Genomic DNA, 13,945 nt, shown 5'->3' on the forward strand with positions numbered 1-13,945 from the left:
TACTTCCTGAAAGGGCCTTTTCGGCGGGGGAGAGATCAGACGGAGACTGTGTCCTGGCTGGCAAAGGAAACGAAAGGAGGCGGTGGGGGAGAAAAAGAGACACACGAAAGAGAACAGGCGACGGCGGAGGGTGAGGAGAAGGAACATCTGCAGCATAGAGAAGTTTCTCTGAGCGGGTCTGATGCGAAAAGAGAGAGGAAACGCAAAGGCACGTGAGAATGCGAAGGCAAAGTGCACACACACACACACACACACACACACACACACACGTACGCACGCGTACGGAGCAGATACACCTCGGCGGCAACCTGCGGCGAAGCCAAAGACAGCGGACGCGTGTGCGTCCTGGGAAAAACACTTAAAAGGGGATTAACAGTCGAGCTTTGACCGCCCGAATGGCGATACACCAACAATTTATGACTCAAAGGTCATCCGTGAATGAATGATCATGGGTTAAATCTTCCCGCGAAAACACGCGGGGCCGAAAAGAGAAGAGATGGTGAGAAGAAAAGGCAGAGAAAAAGAGGAGAGGCCGACGACGAGAACGAGGGGTAAAACCAATTTCAACCGAACGAAAAGGAGGAAGATACATACGGCAGGGAATCCGAGTCAAGAAATCTTCGGTGTTCTCGAGTAGCCGCCTAGGGATTGTTTCCAGTAAAAAAGAACTCTTCATTCTCCGCGTCTTTTTCTTGTCGCATGAGGGGAAAACCACCAGAGGGGAGTTCAACTGGTTCTATTTCCACAATAGTTATCATCTTAAGGGAGCCGTTTCAATTCACGTGCTTCTCTTCATCCTTCCTCTTTCCATTTCTTCTTCTCTCACGCTCGGTATCTCCTTCACTCTTCATCTTTTTCGCACTTCTCGTTCTTCTTCTCGTCTTCTTCGACGCCGAAGAGGTGGAACGCGAGCCCAGAAGCTTCTGTTCTGCTCACGTAGCAGTGCAGGTTGCCGCCTGGAGTGACGAGGCAGCTCAAACAGACGGCGTCGGCGAGCGAAGAGAAGGACGAAAGAGGCAAAGGAAAGCGCGACGAGGGAAGAACCTCCGTTGGGCAGACGATGCACACGCAACCACCCGCTGAAAAAACAACACACGCCGCTTTCATGCCGCCCAAATCGATACACAGATATTTCCATTCAGCTGTCTCTGTACAAGACTATAAACGTTCACACACACACATACACATATATATATTTATAGGATATGTGGATATGTATGCCACAGAAAGGTCCATCTATATAGGAACTTAGATGCATATATATATACGGAGATTTGCAGTTTGGAATGCCTGTAAAAACGTGAGCCTGCGCAGGCACAGAGCACGGAGTCGCAAATCCCTGCTTGTCACGTTCGCGACGGCAGAGGCAGAGAGCGGCCGGAAATGTGTGTCCACCTCGCGGCTTCCTCCCCCAGAAGCCTTTCTTTTCTCACCTTCGAGAGCTCCAGCTTCGTCGCGGCACGAGTCGAGGGCTGTGACGCTGCCTTCCACTTCCCCCCTGAGCAGCTCCTCTCTTTCGACAATTCGGGACTCCGAGAGAAGGAGAGTCGCCGCGAAATCGAGGTTCAAAAAGACAATGCGACGCCGCATGTAGCGGACCATCAGCGAGGCACCCTCCTGAAAAACCACAAAGCTCGTCGGGCACGCATGCACATTGAAATAAATACATTTAGATACAATCTATATATGCATATCCACTTGCCGTCTTTCCTCCATATGCGCACATGAGGCTCACACCTGCCGATTGTCAGAGACAAGTTTTAAACATCCAGCCTATCCCCCTATGCTCATGCATACATACATACATACATACATACATACATACATACATACATATACTTGCATCTATCGGTTTGTACGACTATATACATATATGTATGTAAATATACGTATATGTGTGTGTGCAGATGTGTGTATCGGTAAGACGGTTGAAAGAAAGAGAGAGATACCTGAGAAACTCTCCATCCGTCAGCTCCGAATCGACAAGAGAGTTGCTGCGTGCTGCCGTGTTGAACGAGAACTTTGATCCCTGCATGCAGCCACTTCATGCGGACTTCGTCTCGAGATTTCCTATTCCGAGACTGCCAGGTCGGAACGTCGCGCTGTTCGCTACCCTCCGCCGCCGAGACTCCATCGTCTCTCTCCCCGTTTTCGCCGCAACCCTCCGGAGAAGAACCAGAAGAAGATGAAGATGCGGATGAAGAAGGGGAATGTCGCGGTTTGTGGGGAGCGAGAAGAAGGAGGTGAAGCAGATGCGAGAAAGTTTCTGAGACAAAGTACAGCCGTTTGGGTGTATGGAGACGGCGAGTCAGCTGGTGAATCGGAAGATCGCGAACGGCCTGTGGGCTGCGAAGGTCCCCCTTCACCTGCGCGGAAAAGGCGACAACGCGGGACGAAAAAACAGGTGGTGTATGATGCATCGACGCGTCTGAAAAAAGAAATCGCGGCGACGGCGAACTCAGGAACCGCGTTTTTTCCGAACCCCCGACGTCGAAAGACCGTCCGCTAGAAGGATCCCTGCCTTGGTGTTCCGCGGGGATTCGAACACGGCCTTTGTGACGGGGGGAGTCACGGCAGTTGCTTCTGGTTTTCTTCTTTGAACACGAGGCTCTTGTTTTTCTTACCAGAGACGGCGCATACTCCCTCGAGAAGCCGTAGAAACTGAGCACACTTTCGAAACCTTCTTCGGCGTACAGATCGACTGGGAGCAGCGTGTGAAAGAGACTACCCGGCTGACTCGCTGCGATTGCCAATGCGACGGCCGGATGCGTCAGTGAGCCGGGAAGCGGACGCTTTCGTGCTCCTACTGAGAGCGCCTTTCCTTCCTTCACAGAAGACGAAGACGCAGAAGACGACTCAGCTTCATCTCCGTCGAGAAGAGGATTGGAGGCGGCGGAAGGAAGGGGAGAAGACGGAGGTACAGACGCAAGCGAAGGCGAGGAACGCCCCGTATCTCCTGTCTTCTGCTCACCGACCTCTAAAGAACCCGCAGAAGAAGAGGAAGAAGAGAAAGAAGAGGAAGAAGAGAAAGAAGAGGAAGAAATGGAAGAAGTGCAAGAAGAAAAGGGAAAAGAGGAAGAAGTGGAAGAAGACGCCATGGCTGCTCGTGTTTTGTATCGCTCTCTCTGGGCTCGAGAAGGGAGTTCTCCTTTCTTGTGGAGGCATGCGACGAAAAATCCGCCTGAGTTGTTTTGATGAGGAAGAACGCGCACGGCCCGGTCCAGGTGCATAGCGGCGCCCGACGGCGGCGGAAACATCGTGGGTCTGAGGACAGCCGAGACACGCAAGAGAGTTTCAAGGGCCGAAAACTTCGTCTCCGCTTTGAGTCTTTCCACAAACACGCAGCGTTTACACTTTCGCCTCCCTCTCCCACCTGATTTTAAGCTGTGTCTTTGCCGATTCACCGGAGTAAACACATCTCAGTGTCAAGGTGTATATGTGAGAATGTGAAGTCAAACAGACAGAAGCAAATGCAAAATGTACACACACACACATCTCCGTCCTCACGCAATGCAACTGCAGCACCCTCCACAAACCTTTCCACGATTCTACAGATCGCTAGAAATCGCTGGGTTCCCCAAGCTGCGTAAGGATATATACAAAGACATCTCTATACACAACTAAAAAAATATGTATACATAGGTATATACATGAAAGTATAACTATTGAGATAGATCTGCTTGCACCCATAGGCGCCATTACACGTATATTCATCATACACGTATATATTCATATGCACATGCTCTGTATCATGCACAGGAATGCATATCTATATATATATATATATATATATATATAGGTGGATGGGTAGGGGTTTTGCGCCAACATTTCGTACTTGATTTTTCCTCGCAGAGGCTCTGGAACGTCAGCGAATGCGGCGAAGAACTTCTGACCGCAGCCTGACTCGCCATTTAGGGCGGTCTGCTGTCCTTCCTTTGACTGCGGGCCTTCTTTCTCTGCCTCCCCAGTCCCCTGTTTCTCTTCCTTCTCGTCCTTCTTTTCTTTCTGCTCCTTCTGCTTCGTTTCTGGCACAGGCACCAGCCACGAGGAGAGGCCGCGAGAGAAGCGCAGTCCTGAAGAGACAAAAGGAGAGGAACGAAGAGACGCGGACGCACATCGGCGTCTGCAGTGAGGGAAAGAAGCGAGAAAAGGAAAGAAAGAGACAGTCCTGGCAAGAGGAAGAGCATCTTATCACCAGAACGTACGGCACCTACACTGCAGGACGACACCCATACCTACTCCTTGCACATCCGCATATACACATCCAAATCTTCGCATACATATATATGTGTGCATAGTTCCCTGTATCTCTCTCCATATATATATATATATAGCGACGACATGTGTCTATCTTTCAGTCTTTCGGTACCTTTTGTCGTTTATGTATCTATATAAATCTCTATCTCTCTCTAGATCTGCATGTGTATCTCTCTGTATGCATTTCTACACGTCGCCTCCTTTCATAAATCGTCAGGTTGGAAGAGCACAGAGAGGCAGGCGCGACCTGAGAGACGTGTTTGAAAGGACGAAGAAGGCGAAAACAAACGCCGCGGCGTCGGATTTCTCCCCCTTTTCCTCTCGAGGAAATCAGAGGAAAGGCGCGCGCAGAGACGGAGACAGAAACGCACGCAAGCTACAAAAGAATAGACTATTTTAAGACCCATATTGGACGGAGGCATCGAGGCTTTCTCATGAATTAAATAACGACAACCAAATTGAATCCCCACCAAGACGCTGAAAAGGAAAAGGAGACTTGCAAATTTCCAGAGCGCACCTGGGAGAGGCGGAGGGGGAACCAGTTCGATGGCGTCGCCATACTGCAAAAGCGCCGCTGCAATGACCGCCTGTAATTTCAGCCGCAATGAGGAAAAACGACTTCGACAAAATGCAGATGCACCATTGTAACCGGTTCCGAGAACGTCTTACACAAAATGTGCCTTTGCCTATGCTCAAAGGTATGCAGTTACTTGGTAACTATGTAACCCGCGAGCGATAAATACTCTGACTAAAGAATCCCAACAGAGCGCCCTTAGAAGGCCTGGCCTGCATCTCTCTCATCACTTAATGTTACCTCCATAGCCACAGACAGAGCAATGGCCTCAAGACGAGAGAAAACGTGTAAGCGCACCGACACACCTGGCGTATACCTTTGCATGCATGTGTACACGCATAGGACATGCCTTCGAAGTCACACTCCTACGATTTTTCACCATTTGCTGGGGGTATGAGAGCGAAACCTTCGTCACACACAACGCTGCTGTCCCGTGTGCACCCCCTCCAAGTTTGCATGCCTCTTCACCCCTACATATACATATACACATATATATATATATATATATAGAGAGAGAGAGAGAGAGAGAGAAAGTGAGAAAAAGACAGAGCGCGACACATATACATATGATTAGCGTGCAGAAATACACTTCCATATATATATATATATATATATATATATATATATATATATATATATGTACTGGTAAGTGTGTGTTAGTCTGTGTCTGTGTGTACATCGACAGGAGAGGATCTTTTTCTTTCTTGCGGTTTGTCTTCTCTTTCGGTCTCTTGGTCATACCTCGTCTTCAAGAGGACTGAGAGAACAGGTGGAGTAGACCAGGCGCCCTCCAACACGCAGCAGCTGCAAACCTCGATGCAAAATGCCCAGCTGAAGAACAAAATCCACACGCCAAGAGCATGCACTGGAACCAATCTTGCTTGCAGGCGCGCGGTGTGGAAACAAATGTCTTGCATGCGTGGTGGACAAAACGCTGACCTGAATGCTGTGGAGACTGACGCTCCCAGTTGCACTCCACTTTCGCCACAAATCGCCGTTTTTTCGCATCGTTCCGTCGCCGCTGCAAGGCACGTCGGCTGAAAAAAAAAGAAAGCGGGGCTCTAGTGAACTGCCTTCGGGAGTGCACAGAGCGGCAGGCGGAAACGAACGAAGAGCACGAGACTAGGAGAGACAAGCATGCATGCGAGCATGCAGGAGCGAAAAGAAAGGCGCGAAAGAAGGACGGGAAGAGAGACGAGCAAACGAGGGCGAATGCGAAAGAGCCTCAGAGAAAGGGTGCAGGACGTACCGAGAATTCTGTCGAACTGAAGCTGAAAAGACACAAAAACGCGACAGGAAAACATGCAAACAGTTCATCTGTCGCGTCCCTTGTCCCCACCCTTTTCGTCTCCAGGGAAAAAGCAGATGAAACTCACAAACCTCTTTGGAGAAGAAAACGAAAGCTTCTCCGAATTACACAAGGCGACAAAACAGTTTCGCCATACACAGAGGAATGTACACACAAATGGACCTAGACGCGCACACATCACACATGTACCCCCTATGTACGGCGAAAATGTCTTGACACAACCCGACAAATATCTATACATAAAGATATCGATCTCTCTCTCTCTATATATATATATATATTTATATATATATGCATGAAGAGGAAAAATATATTCCTGTGTAGAGACGTGGACTTGTCTGCATTCATTCACATAAAGATGCATGCAGAGGAACAATATATCCCTGTGTAGAGACGTGGACTTGTCTGCATTCATTCACATAAAGATGCATGCAGAGGAACAATATATCCCTGTGAAGAGACGTGGACTTGGCTGTATTTATTCACATAAAGATGCATGCAGAGGAACAATATATCCCTGTGAAGAGACGTGGACTTGGCTGTATTCATTCACATAGAGACGCATGCAGAGGAACAATATATCCCTGTGAAGAGACGTGGACTTGGCTGTATTCATTCACATAGAGATGCATGCAGAGGAACAATATATCCCTGTGAAGAGACGTGGACTTGGCTGTATTCATTCACATAGAGACGCATGCAGAGGAACAGAAGTACGTCTACAGATACGCTGGTCGGTGAGGGTCATGAACAAAGGTGACAAATGCGAAGAGACGGGGGCTCCTAAAAACGCAAAATCTCTTTTCGCCACTTAGTTTTTCGACGTACGCGAGTCTCGCCTGTCGGACCGTCGGGCAACGTGAGGGGGAAGAATGAGGCTGAAAAATACGAAACCCGCAAATGCACAACGCTGTGACCTCCACCCTGAAAACCCGTTTTTGAGTGCATATGAACACACAACACAGGCGGAGAACTCTCTATCTCCACGTGCATGTAATTCAAACCCATACACTCTCCCAACTCAGGCGCACAACGCTGATTGACGATAAACAAAACTACACACCGATACTCACAGGCTTACAGACATATATGCGTATATATATACATATCTAGATAGAGAGAGATGTGTACATGCCAGTATTGATACATGCAATCATGCACGCTAAGAACTATCACTCCACGGATGTCCACGCATTTCTTGTAATACAAGCATACGTGATGCATACTGTGATAAAGACAAACGCGATGGTGCATGCAGGAAAATGTATATTCATATATATATATATATATATATAAACGCGTATGCATACATGCATGGTTTATATCTTTGCGTCGGTGAGAGAGTCAATGCGGCACAACGAAACGGATACGTTTGTGGAGATGAAAATGCAAAAAATGATTTTTATTTTTTACCGTCGGAGCAGCTGATGGCGATGGCTGCGGAGGGAACCTTCATGCACTGGTGCGCAAGCGTTTGAGTTCGCTGGGCGTCGATGTCGTTCGCGATGACAAATCCTGAACGAAAAACCCAGTCCGAGGGAAAACACAAAGACACATTGTCTCTGAGACGGTTCTGGGGTAGCTTTGGCCACGCAGCCTCCTCCCTTTTCTTCCACCTTTACAAAGATCGTTCGCTATATATATATATATATATATATATATACAGGTATATTCTTGGATACCCAATACGCATTTGGCTGCACGGATCTTCAGGCACAAATATGTGTATATCCTTCTATGGGCATGTACGAAGATATGTGCATGCAAACGTAAAAGAAGTAATGCATGCAAATACACCTATTTCATATACATGTACATGTAGTATACGCGCGCGCGGCTATACACCCATATCCGTACACCTAACTCCATGTACTTATATCCATATATATATATATATATATATACATGTGTAGGTGAAACACAAGAGTTGTGCAAGTCCCTTTTTGTGCTTTTCGAAAGAAACGTTTTGAGGCTCTGATATTCACCACGTTTTCTCACCTGTTGGTGGTTCGAGGCCAGGGAGCGCCGGCGAGTCCGCGTCACCCTGCGAGAGAGAGTTTACAGCCCCCCACTGCATCATGTCCAGAATCTGCGTCGTCTTCGATCCTGAGAAATCGGTATCAGCAAATCTCCGCACGCCGATATCCACGAGTCAAGACACACACACAAATACTCAGAAATAGATCGCTGCATCTATGCAGACAAATACATCTATCTATGCATATACTTATATACATATACACATATATGCATATTTATATACATATATATACATATATATATATATATACGTATATACCCATGCAAACACGGCAATGTACGCATATCTGTACCTCATTATGAATATGTATGTTTATCTATGCAATGCTATATGCAGATGGAGATATGTATGGATATATCCATGTAGAGACGTATATATGTGCAATTATGCACATAATTATATATGCACAAACATATATATATATATATATGTACAAGTGGATATGAATAGCTGCGTGTGCCAGTAAGTGTCGGGAGCTCTGCAGAAAGCTGTCTTCTTGATTTGAGGGAGAGACGCGGTGTCTGGGAAAAAAGGCGAGGGGTACCTGGAGAGGCGCACATGTCCATGATCCGGTGTTCGGGGCGGACATCCAGGAACAGGGCTGGGAGCATACTCACAGCTTCTTGTCTACTCAAACCTCCCTAAAAGCGCAGGAGCACATACACCCATATCCATGTATTTACAGTTACACATACAGAGATACACATACAGAGGACGGTAGACGCGTACATAGATGCATAGATAGATGTACGGAGCAGAGCTACAATTTTCGTTTTCCTGCTGCAGCAACACAAACCTACGTATATCCCATACACATATACAGGAGTATGTAAATAGATGTGTGCATATATGTGTAGGCACATACAACAAACGGATAGATGAAGAAAAGTATATGTATATATATATATATATATATAAGTAAGTATATATATGTGTGTATGTAGGCATACGTATATCTATAGATATATATATATATATGTAAAGATGTATATATATATATATAAGTAAGTATATATATGTGTGTATGTAGGCATAAGTATATCTATAGAGATATATATATGTAAAGATGTATTTCAATCCCGGTTCTCGTCCGTCGTTTCACAAGAAAGGAAGCGTTAGGGCGCGCAAGTGAGGGAAGAACTTAACAGTGCCTTGCCGCGTGTACCCGGAAATCTTCGTTCATGATGTGGCGTCGAATGCGTCTGAAGCCTTCATCACGGCGCAGGCGGATCTTGCAGACCGTGCTCCACTGCCCTAAGAAGAAGAGGAAAAGATGACGAAAGAGAGCTCACGGGGAGAGCCAAACCGAAAAAACGCCACCCACGTGAGCTCCTGTACACACTTGAACACATCTGCATATTTCGACAACACCAAGTGTCTACGTAAATATGTAACTGTATTTTTGTGCCTGTGTTTGCGCACATCTTTGCACACGTATTTGTACATCTACTTGTGCCTGCATTTGTACACGCGTGTCGGCATTAAAAACCGCAGGTCCACGGACCCTATGCATCAGAGGGTTTGTGAGCGTTTAGGATGTTTCGGGGAGCAGACCGCTGCGCTGACGGAAAGAAACAAGGAAGAAAGTACTTACAGCCAATCTCATGGGGCATCCACGGCAGCCGCTGCAACGTTTCCTCCGGTCCCTGAGAGGAGAGACAGTAAAGGGAACAAGGGAACGGAGAATGCGGCGGGCGTTCCATTGCGCCGCACAAAACTAAAGCTTCCAACGCTACGCGAGAAGCGAGAGGTGCTTGACGCGTTTCGCCGTTTTCAATACAGGCGAGGACTTTCCCACAATCAAACGGACCTCGACTCCCCGAATCCTAGCCACAAAACAGGGAAGAGAGAAAGCGAAGACAGGGTACTAGACGAAGAAGAAGAACGACGGGGAAGAAAGAAAAAAAAGGGAAGGAAAAGAAGGAAAAGACGTTTATGGCTTCCTGCGTGACGTACTGTCTCGTCTTTGTCTGTCCTGCTGAGCTGCGTCAACAAGTCGACTGTCGATCGCCAGAGAGGCGCTGATCGGTTCACGCGAACTGCCGCTACGGAGATTGAAAAAAAAAACGGAAGCGCCGATTTGCGTTAATGCAGCGGAAAGGCAATTGAGAAAACACAGACTGTGCGAGGCCGGAGATGGTCCGCGAGCGCACTGTGAAAAAGAGGGAGAACAAAGATGGGAAAGGAGGGTGAGCTTGCAGCTGCGAGGAAAGCGAGAAAACGCGTTTAACCACCAGAGAAACCACGCGATACTCAGAAGGCCGAACTGACTCCCACCGGGGCTCAGCGGAAACGAAAAAAGAAGGGAAAGAAGGAGAAGGAAACGGAGATGACGGAGAAGGAAACGGAGATGAAGGATACGAAGAAGTGAAAGGAATGAGGATGAGAAGGAAGGGGAAGATGAAGAAGACACGGAAGAGGCAGTAACAGAGAGAGAGGAAAAGAGCGCAGCCTCTGCACGAGGAGGAGCAAGAGCGACAGAACAGAAACACAAGATGTTGCTAGGAAGACCACAGGCGGCAGCGCATGCAGAACGGCAGAATATGCGTGTTTTCTTACCTGGCAGGGAGGTCTTGATACACGCCATAAAGGCGTCCCATTCTTCAGCTGGACAGACGCCCTGTGCCTGTAGAGAGAAATGTCCAGCGAAGAAATGGAAAGCACGCGGGATATAAATGCACACAAACACAAACAAATATATATATATATACATAGAAGGCAAGGTCAAATGCATATCTCTATGCATGTCGATCCTGCAATTGCGTGTAGTTACACGAGAGGCAGAGACCTCGGAACACGGCTCAAGCCTCACGGTCGCCTTGCTCCGTACACGCAAAAGCGCGCCTCTCCCACGGTCGCCACTGTATGGCGGTAAGAGAGAAAAACAAAGAAAGGAGCGACAGGGGAAAGGACGAACGCACAGGAGGAAAGCGAAACAGACAGGAGAAACTGCGAGACGCGACTGAAGAGAGTCAGGTGGTAAATGTCTCGCCGATTGCTTCTTTTCTCCTCACTTTATAGTAGGCTTCAAAGGCAGCGTTTTCATAGATGAGTGGGGCATACGGAGTTTGTTTCCCGTCGTCTTCCCGGTTTTTTTCTCCGGTGCTGGGCGCGTGCTCTTTCCTTCGTTTTCCGCCTCTCCGTCTTCCTCTCTCGCGCCACCGTTTCTCTCGGCCTCTCTCGCTGTTGCATTCGCGTTCTCCTCCGACATCGCTTTCACTGTCTCTCAGCTTCTCTCCGCATGCACCGTTGAGTTCAGACGGCGCGTGGCGAGCAGTCTTCGTTCTCTCCGCCTCTTCGATGCTCACGTTGTCTCCCTGAGACGCAGAGACACCAGTCGGCGAAGGCGCCGAGCCTTCGGAGCCGGCAGTTGCGTCGAGTTTCCTTTTCGGCATCTTTCACAGAGACGCTGCAGGAGCGGAGGAGGGGGGAAGGGAGAGGAAAAAATCGGCGATTCAAGGAATAAAAGGAAGACAGAGGCGATTTCGGGGAAGAGCGACAGCAGGGGATGTGGCGACGGAGGAACCATGAACAGACGGAAGAAGATCCGAAAAGGAAGCAGGCAGAAGACAAGGAGATGGAGGAGAACAGGCAGAAGAGAAGGGGAGGGAGAAGAACAAGTGAGGAGGACGACGAGAGCAGGAGATCAAAGAGAGGGGAAAACGAGCTTTAGAACAGAGCTTGGGAAGAAGAGAGAGGAAGCGAAGCGGCGGACTGGGTCCGCGGAAAACTCCAGATCTTCTGTGGGATGACGAGAAAGAAGATTTCGGAAGTGGCTTCCTGCCTGCGAAAAGGAGGCAGTCCCTCTGTCCGCGTCCCGGTGCCTCTCTTAGCTGTGAGGAAGAAAATTCCCTCAGCCTGCTAAAACGTCTGTTTGACCCCTCGACGTCTAGAAGCACAGCTGTATATGCTGATACATATGGAAGAACAGCCCACACATGTGTAAGTCGCCGTATATGTTGGCGATTCCGAATACTCGGGAGAAATCGCGTTTTTTCTGGGATTTTCGTCTTCACTTGTCCCTCGCAGAACGCTGCGAGTCTTGGCTGTCGCGGGACTGCATGCGGGGGCGTAAAACGCGCAGGTTTATTCAAAGAGAAAAGCAAGACCAGCAACAGTCGTCAGACTTCGCCCGATGGCTTTCGCTGATTGAGGATTCGGCGCAACGCAAAGAACAGTCTTCTCACTTTGTTTTCGGAGAGTGTTTCGCCGTGCGATTCAAAGACAAAGCGGAGAGAGTCAACAGCGGGACAGCTGGACTCACTTTGCATGCAGATTCGGAAAGAGCAATTCGCGGCAGCACTCGCTACGCATGAACAGGCCTGGAACTCCTTCCTGCGTTCGCCGTCCTCTCCCGTGCTTGGCGCAGTTTCTCACCTCTGTTTCGTCTCATCACGTAAACCGGTTAGGAAGGTTGGCAGGTGCCTTCTCTGTGTGTGTGGGATTCGCCTAGACCGCGCGCACACGCCTGGAGACAACAGCCACGGGCAATCGAGCTTCTTCCCAAAGCGGGAGGCTTCATTTCCCGTGGACGGGAGAGGCCTCTCGCGAGAACCACATTTCTTTCGGTTCGCTTCGAACCAGTCAAAAGTTTCCACAGGTTGCGACGGGGAGGGGGGCACTTCGGACTCCAGATCACACAGTCCAGGCGCTTCCCTGTCGATAGATGACACGAAAGAGAGGGGAACACAGGGAGGGTAACTTCTTTGTACCAATCTATATTGAGGGTTCGGAAGTCGTTGTGGCTCTTCGGTAGACACAGCGAAATACCCCAGAGGTGTGCTCACCTCTATTTCCACACAAGAGTTATCTTGACTGTGCTAGGCTTACACGAGAGAATTTGGACCCTGGTGACGTCATACACTCTCAAGACCTTAGTCCAACCCATAGGCTACACTCCCTATAAAAAGGTAGTTTGTATGAACCTAGGAATCCCATGTTATGAGTGTAATAGGCACTGCTCTCTTCACGAGGACAGCCCAACCTCTCTTCTTTCTCGGTCTCGTTCTCAAAATGCTTCTTCCCCCATCATACCCTCGCGGTATCTGGCCTGCCTGTTTCTCCCCTGCTCTTTTCCAGCTCGCTTTTCTACCACACAGGAGTTTGGGATGAGATATCACGAGGTGGTCGCTTGCGCTCGGCCTCGACTGTTCAGAGTTTTCTTGATGCCGACCGCGCTGACTGGCGGTTCCCCGGTTGAGAGGCCCTGCACAGGCCGGAGGCTTCAACGTAGCCGGTTTATCAAGAACAAAAGGAGCATGTGACCGGGCAAAATGCGTCGGCGGAAAAAAGGTGGAAAACTGCTGATAGGCAGCGCGTGAGGACGGGACGCAGAAAGCGTGTCCTTTTGTGTACAGTGGATCGATGTGAAATTGGAGTCCAGGTGTCTCATCACACGTCCCGGTCTCTCAGTTCATGTGAAGGCGTCAGGATCACCCAGGAATCTGGGGCGAGGCGCCCTCGCCAGCAGCGGTGTAGCAGGGGACAGCGGAACGATCTGCGTGCGTGTATTTACTTGCTCCGTGCATGTTCCAGGGAGTCTCCATCCGAAGCACTCCTTTGTGTTGCGCAGAGCCGAATGTTCCCGTTTTTCCTCGGGTTCTTGTTCCCTGTATTCACGAACTTCGCGTGCAACTGCATGGTACACCTCGTCTAGTGACTGCCCCGCACAGGCTTTTCCTTCCATGATCGGTATCCTGCGTTCGTCCGTGCGAGTCAGAGGGACGCTAGGAAAAAGTAGACTGCTACCAACAAACATGATACA

The 13,945-nt window shown here is 48.9% G+C and overlaps 1 protein-coding gene across 1 annotated transcript; it reads right to left on the reverse strand.

Annotated features, from left to right (window-relative positions):
• Positions 1–840: 840 nt before the first annotated feature.
• Positions 841–11,576, reverse strand: NCLIV_001440 (nol1/NOP2/sun family methyltransferase, related; the record flags this gene model as incomplete). Its single annotated transcript, XM_003879642.1, has 18 exons — positions 841–1,079; positions 1,434–1,617; positions 1,950–2,366; positions 2,625–3,264; positions 3,836–4,073; positions 4,775–4,844; positions 5,573–5,662; positions 5,771–5,868; positions 6,081–6,102; positions 6,969–7,018; positions 7,554–7,655; positions 8,139–8,246; positions 8,726–8,822; positions 9,347–9,435; positions 9,776–9,827; positions 10,138–10,226; positions 10,741–10,807; positions 11,196–11,576. 18 exons carry the CDS (start codon positions 11,574–11,576, stop codon positions 841–843), a joined length of 3,033 nt encoding a protein of 1,010 aa, XP_003879691.1.
• Positions 11,577–13,945: the final 2,369 nt, after the last annotated feature.

Source organism: Neospora caninum, chromosome Ia, assembly GCF_000208865.1.
Source record: "Neospora caninum Liverpool complete genome, chromosome Ia".
Lineage (NCBI taxonomy): Eukaryota > Apicomplexa > Conoidasida > Eucoccidiorida > Sarcocystidae > Neospora > Neospora caninum.